The sequence below is a fragment of the Mus caroli genome, chromosome 15 (genome assembly GCF_900094665.2).
Source record: "Mus caroli chromosome 15, CAROLI_EIJ_v1.1, whole genome shotgun sequence".
Lineage (NCBI taxonomy): Eukaryota > Metazoa > Chordata > Mammalia > Rodentia > Muridae > Mus > Mus caroli.
In genome coordinates this window covers 77,318,155-77,323,615 of record NC_034584.1, presented here as the reverse complement: position 1 = coordinate 77,323,615, position 5,461 = coordinate 77,318,155, and the positions used below count along the sequence as shown (strand labels likewise).

General features: G+C 47.8%; 1 protein-coding gene across 6 annotated transcripts in view; it reads left to right on the top strand.

Annotated features, from left to right (window-relative positions):
• Positions 1 to 5,461, top strand: part of Arfgap3 (ADP ribosylation factor GTPase activating protein 3) — a 48,719-nt gene that overhangs the window by 22,539 nt on the left and 20,719 nt on the right. For 3 of the 6 annotated variants that reach the window (XM_029469989.1, XM_021183534.2, XM_029469986.1), the window contains exons 8-9: positions 2,894 to 2,943; positions 4,075 to 4,214. In XM_029469989.1, the coding sequence (XP_029325849.1) occupies positions 2,894 to 2,943; positions 4,075 to 4,214 (190 nt within the window). The remainder of the gene's footprint in view (positions 1 to 2,893; positions 2,944 to 4,074; positions 4,215 to 5,461) is intronic. The other 3 variants (XM_021183537.2, XM_021183535.2, XM_029469988.1) reach the window with 1 other exon arrangement.

Genomic DNA, 5,461 nt, shown 5'->3' with positions numbered 1-5,461 from the left:
CTGGACATCCTTCACACCTGACTTCACACCTGGGCATTCGTCACACTTGACTTCACACCTGGGCATCCTTCACACCTGACTTCACACCTGGGCATTTTTCACATCTGGGCATTCTTCAACCTGGACATCCTTCACAGCTGACTTCACACCTGGCCATCCTTCACACCTGGCCATCCTTCACACCTGGCCATCCTTCACACCTGATTTCCCGAGCTAGTATATGCTCAGGGCTGCAGTGGGGAATATACATGCTTTTTCCCCAACCATAGAGGTGCGTGCCTCTGTGTGTGTGTGTGTTGTGTACACATGTGTATTGGAATAGAACCAGGGCTTCATGTATACTAAGCAAGAGCTCTACCGCTGAGCTCTACCCCACAGCCCAAAGTTTTATTCTTTCCAGGCCACTAAAACATAATTCTAAAACCAGGATGTATAACTGTCGACTGAAAATGATGCAGAAAGTGATAATTTAAAGAAACTCTACACAGTGTGTATTTCTGTGACATTTTACAAATGTTGATAAGAAGGTCTTAATGGAAAAGAGGTGGCTACTGAATGACAGGATGCTTCCCGTGTTTCAGAGGCTGATGGTAAGGTCTGTGCATTAGTCAGTAAGCACAGTGCAGCCCATGAGTTAGTGCCAAGCAGTGCTGGGCTGCGATTTTAAGGAGATGATTATACCTCAGTGGTTGAGCTCCTGCCTGTGCTGCAGCTGGCATTGATTGCCAGTGCCACAGAGCAGTGGTGGTGGTCATGACGATGAAGGGGTGAGGATATGATGGAGGAGGAGGAGGAAGATGAGGAGGAGATGGTGATGGTGGCGGTGGTAGTGTATGCAAGGGGTGCAGTAAAGAATGGCCATGAGTGCTCCACGGTTTGGTTAAGGAAAAGGTCTTATGAAGAAGAACAAGAGAACACCCGAGACATCTGGAAGAGTCCAGAACAGCGTGGAAAAGAAACAGACTGGACATGGCCAGAGCTATCTGCAAGAAAAGGGAGACTCATGCACAGGGGGAGAGCAAAAGGCAAGAAAGCTGGAGCCAGTCAGTGTATTGACCCTGGGGTGGGGATAATACAGACGCAGGAGTCAGAGGGGAGATGGGGTAGGGGCTCAGAAATGTCTAACAGGTACTTGAGGAACTGAGGGAGCCTGGAGGCCCCACCTGGGCTTTCATATGCAGACACAGGTATATGTCAGTGGATGGGCCATGTGTCCCTTCTGCCAGAAGTAAGGAAAATGACTCCTTTAGGCAGATGGGGGTTAGTTTTATGCTGGCTTTTATCTGACCTCCAAAAATCCTGTAGTCCCATTTGAGTTCCTTTATAGACATATGAACAGCCTGAGACCTTGAGACCTAACAGTGGTGGTGGTGGTGGTGGTGGTGGTGGTGGTGGTGGTGGTGGTGATGGTGATGGTGGTGATAATGGTGATGGAGGTGGTGGTTACAGAGATGATGAAGATGACAATAAGAATGTGTGACAATAATTTGGTGACAGAGCACTTGCCTAACATGCATAAGGCCCTGTGATCTAACCCTAGCAACAAAAACACACACAAAGAAAATCAGAACCATGAACATAGTCCAGCAGTCGTGTGCTTGCTTATTATATTAGTATTTCTTAGGCCCTGGGTTCATTCCCCAGCACCAAAATCTTTTTTTAAAGAAAGAATCAAAGACAAACAAGACACAGTTGTTACCTGGTCATTGGGGCATTGGAGTAGAAGAAAGGTTCTTGTCAGGAGTGGGACTTGTCACATCCTGGCACACACAGCACAGCCCTGGGAGCCCTACTGTCCACAGACACTGTAGTCACCTCGTCAACTTTGTAAGGCTGTATAGAGGAATGGAACTGTTCACATTGGGGGGCCAGGGAGCTGTGGTATTTAATCAGGGTAGGTGTGATCTGAGGATTGAAGCTGGTAGGGTGCCAGGCTATCACTGTCACCCCCTGGCAGTCTTCATCTGGGAGCAAATGACAGAGGTTGCCAGAAACTGTCACTGAACGTAGCTGGAACCACAGCTGGACAGAGCTTAGATGGCATGTGGTGTGACAGTGCTTCCTGTGGCCACACAGGGAGAGCAAATGGGGCTCAAGGTGGGAGTAGAAACCAAGAGGTCACAAGCAGCAGAAAAGGGATCCAAAGAAACCACAGGAACAGGGCCGGAGAGATGGCACAGTGGGGAAGAGCACTGACTGCTCTTGCAGAGGACCCGAGTTCAGTTCCCAGGCTGAGCGCTCACAACCATCTGTGAGCCTGCTCTCAGGCGGTCTGATGCCTCCCTCTGGCCCTTGTGAGTACCAAGCACACAGATGTACACAGGTTTGCATGCAGCCAGATGCCCCCTCTGCCAAGCAGTCCAGTAAGCATTAGAGGGCAGGACCCCAGGCCCAGGCCCCTTCTCACCTGGTGGCAGCCATGCTTGAAATTTTTGATGCATATAATTGAATAGGAGAGATTATTTCTTTTTTAAAAATATTGTATTGCATTTGATTTATCTGTGGAGGGGTACATATCATGGTATGTGTGGAAGTCAGAGGACAGCTTGCGGGAGCCCACCACATGGGTCCCTGGGATCAAAGTCAGGTGACCAGGCTTGGCAGCAAGCCCCTCTACTTGCTGAACCATCTCGCAGAAGAGCATTTTTAAACTGCTCGTGGAGAAGCAAGAAGCACCTCCCGGGAGCTCAGACTCCAGTGTAGTGCTGAGAAAAGAAGTCTGCTCTGACTCGGAGGGGGGGGTGCAGCATGGCTTACACCCCGACACTGCTGACAACGCCCCAGCCTGAGAACACGCAGACCTCAAACAAACAAGGCACATTTATACCACTTATTCCAGCAGGGAAGCCACTTAGGATCTCTACAGATCTGACTTGAATTTTTTTTTTTTTAGCAGAGGTTTCATCGATTATAAAAAAGAAGCCAAATCAAGCAAAAAAAGGAGTAAGTATCATGTTATATAAAAATACACCGGAGTTTAGCTCTCGAACTAAAAATGTACTTTCTCCTGTGTGTGTGTGTGTGTGTGTGTTTAAACTGGAGTAGATTCATTGTACATGGTACTGACTTTCATTAGCCAGAGTGGTGGTGGCGCGCACCTTTGATCCCTGTGCTTGGGAGTCAGAGAGAGCCAGGGCTACACAGTGAGTTGCTGTCTCAAAAAAAAATATTGAGAACATTACTTTCATTTATTTTGAGCCATATACAATTAATGGCTTTTTTGTTCAATGAGATGAGTTAAATTATACTTAGTATTTTCTAGAATGCATGTGTCATAGTCAAGGTTTCTATTGCCACAATGAAACACCATGACCAAAAAGAAAGGGTTTATTCAGCTTACACTTCCGTATTTCTGCTAGTATTGAAGGAAGTCAGGACAGGGACAAACACAGCAGGAACCCAGAGGCAGGAACTGATGAAGAGACCATGGAGGAGTGAGTGTGCTTACCAGCTTGCTTCCCCTGGCTTGCTCAGCCTGCTTTCTTATAGAATTCCAGGACTTCCAGGCCAGGGGTGGCCCCACCCAGAATGGGCTGGGCTCTCCCCTATTGATCAGTAATCGAGAAAATGCCTACCAGCTGGATCTCATGGAGGCATTTCCTCAACTGAGACTCTTTCCTCTCTGATGACTCTTAACTTGTGTCAAATTGACACAAAACCAGCCAATCCAGCATGTTTAACCTTGTTTTTCTCCTGCTTGTGACTCTGAAGGCTATTGGTGTGGTGAGCATCAGAGAGGGTGGATTCATGAATCATTTTCCATTAAGGCAGTGCTCTGCACTGTCATTCCTGGAGGCAGGGCTTGGGGAGGAGGCACCCCCACTTTCCCACACTGCCCCTCACCCACTCCAGCCACACCTCACTAGGTGATCCTGGCTAACTCCTTGAGTCAGTGACCTCCACGGGCCTCATTCTTTCTCCTCTGTACTGTGCTAAGGACACTGCCAGCCTCAAAGAGCAGAGAGGACTAAATGCTTGTCACAGGCCAGGCAGCTCACACAGACCTCAGAGTACATAGCTGCAGGTTCAGCTCTTAACTGCCCAAGGTAGAATCAAATCTTATTTATCTTTCAGCTTGGAGCCAAAAAAGGAAGCTTGGGAGCCCAGAAACTGACAAATACATCCTTCACTGAGATCGAAAAGCAAGCTCAGGCTGTGGATAAGAGGAAGGAGCAGGAAGACCTGGCCAGGGGTGCCCCAAAGGAGGAGTCTATGTGAGCGTCATTTGCTTTCTCTAACACACCTTAGCAGGGAGAGCTGTCTATGCTTTGACTTGGTTTGTTTTCCAAATACCTTGAATTTTTGGTGAGTGTGCTATACAGGGTGTAGTTTCATAAGAATTTGTGTCATACAGGCATGTGGGTTGGAAAGGAAAGGACTGGTGGCTCTGGGGAACAGCAGTGGTCCTTTGGGGAGCCATGGGTAGGAAGAGCAGATGGGACATAAGGTCAGGGAAATGCCACTTCTGACCCAGGAAGACAACTGTAACAGAAAAGACAGGCCAGTGCAGTGTTCCCCTCCGGAGCCACCCCAACAGTCAGGTACTGAGGTGGGGTGCAGAAAGGCAGACCAGAGGCTGATGTCCTCTGGCCATTAACTCTCTCTTGCTATTCTGGGGCCAAAAGCTGATTTCTTGAGGCAGTTAACTCCAGAGATCGCTGCGAGGGATCGAGAAGCAGAAACTTAGTTACTTGGGCTCTTTTCTCTTTGACTCATGGAAGAGCGCTGACCAGGCGAGAGGCCTGGAGTTCCTTAACTCTTAGTGAGCCAAAGAGAAAGAAAAGAAAGAGACCTAGCGAGATAGCTCAGCAGTTAGGAGCACTGACTGCTCTTCCAGAGGTCCTGAGTTCAATTCCCAGCCACTACGTGGTGACTCATAATCATCTGTAATGGGTGCCATCTTCTGGTGTGTTTGAAGACAGCTACAGTGTATTCACATACATTAAATGAATTATACTTAGCCAGGTGTGGTGGCACTCCGGAGGCAGAAGCAGGCAGATTTCTGAGTTCAAGGCCAGCCTGGTCTACAAAGTGAGTTCCAGGACAGCCACGGCTACACAGAGAAACCTTGTCTCAAAAACCAAAAAAAAGAAAGAAGAAAGAAAGAAAGAAAGAAAGAAAGAAAGAAAGAAAGAAAGAAAGAAAGAAAGAAAAGACAAAAGAAAGAAAGTGGGTAGGTAAGTCAGGCACACACACAGACACAGGCACACTGGATGAAGCAGGAAAAGGGCTACACTGCTAACTTTATTGTTGTCCTTAGTTTTTATACCTTCTCAAGATAAATGAGCACATGGTTTTCTAAGCACTTTTAAATTCCATAAGTTCATAGTAAGTTTAAAGCAATAGTTCGCCGGGCATGGTAGCGCACGCCTTTAATCCCAGCACTTGGGAGGCAGAGGCAGGTGGATTTCTGAGTTCGAGGCCAGCCTGGTCTAAAAGTGAGTTCCAGGACAGCCAGGGC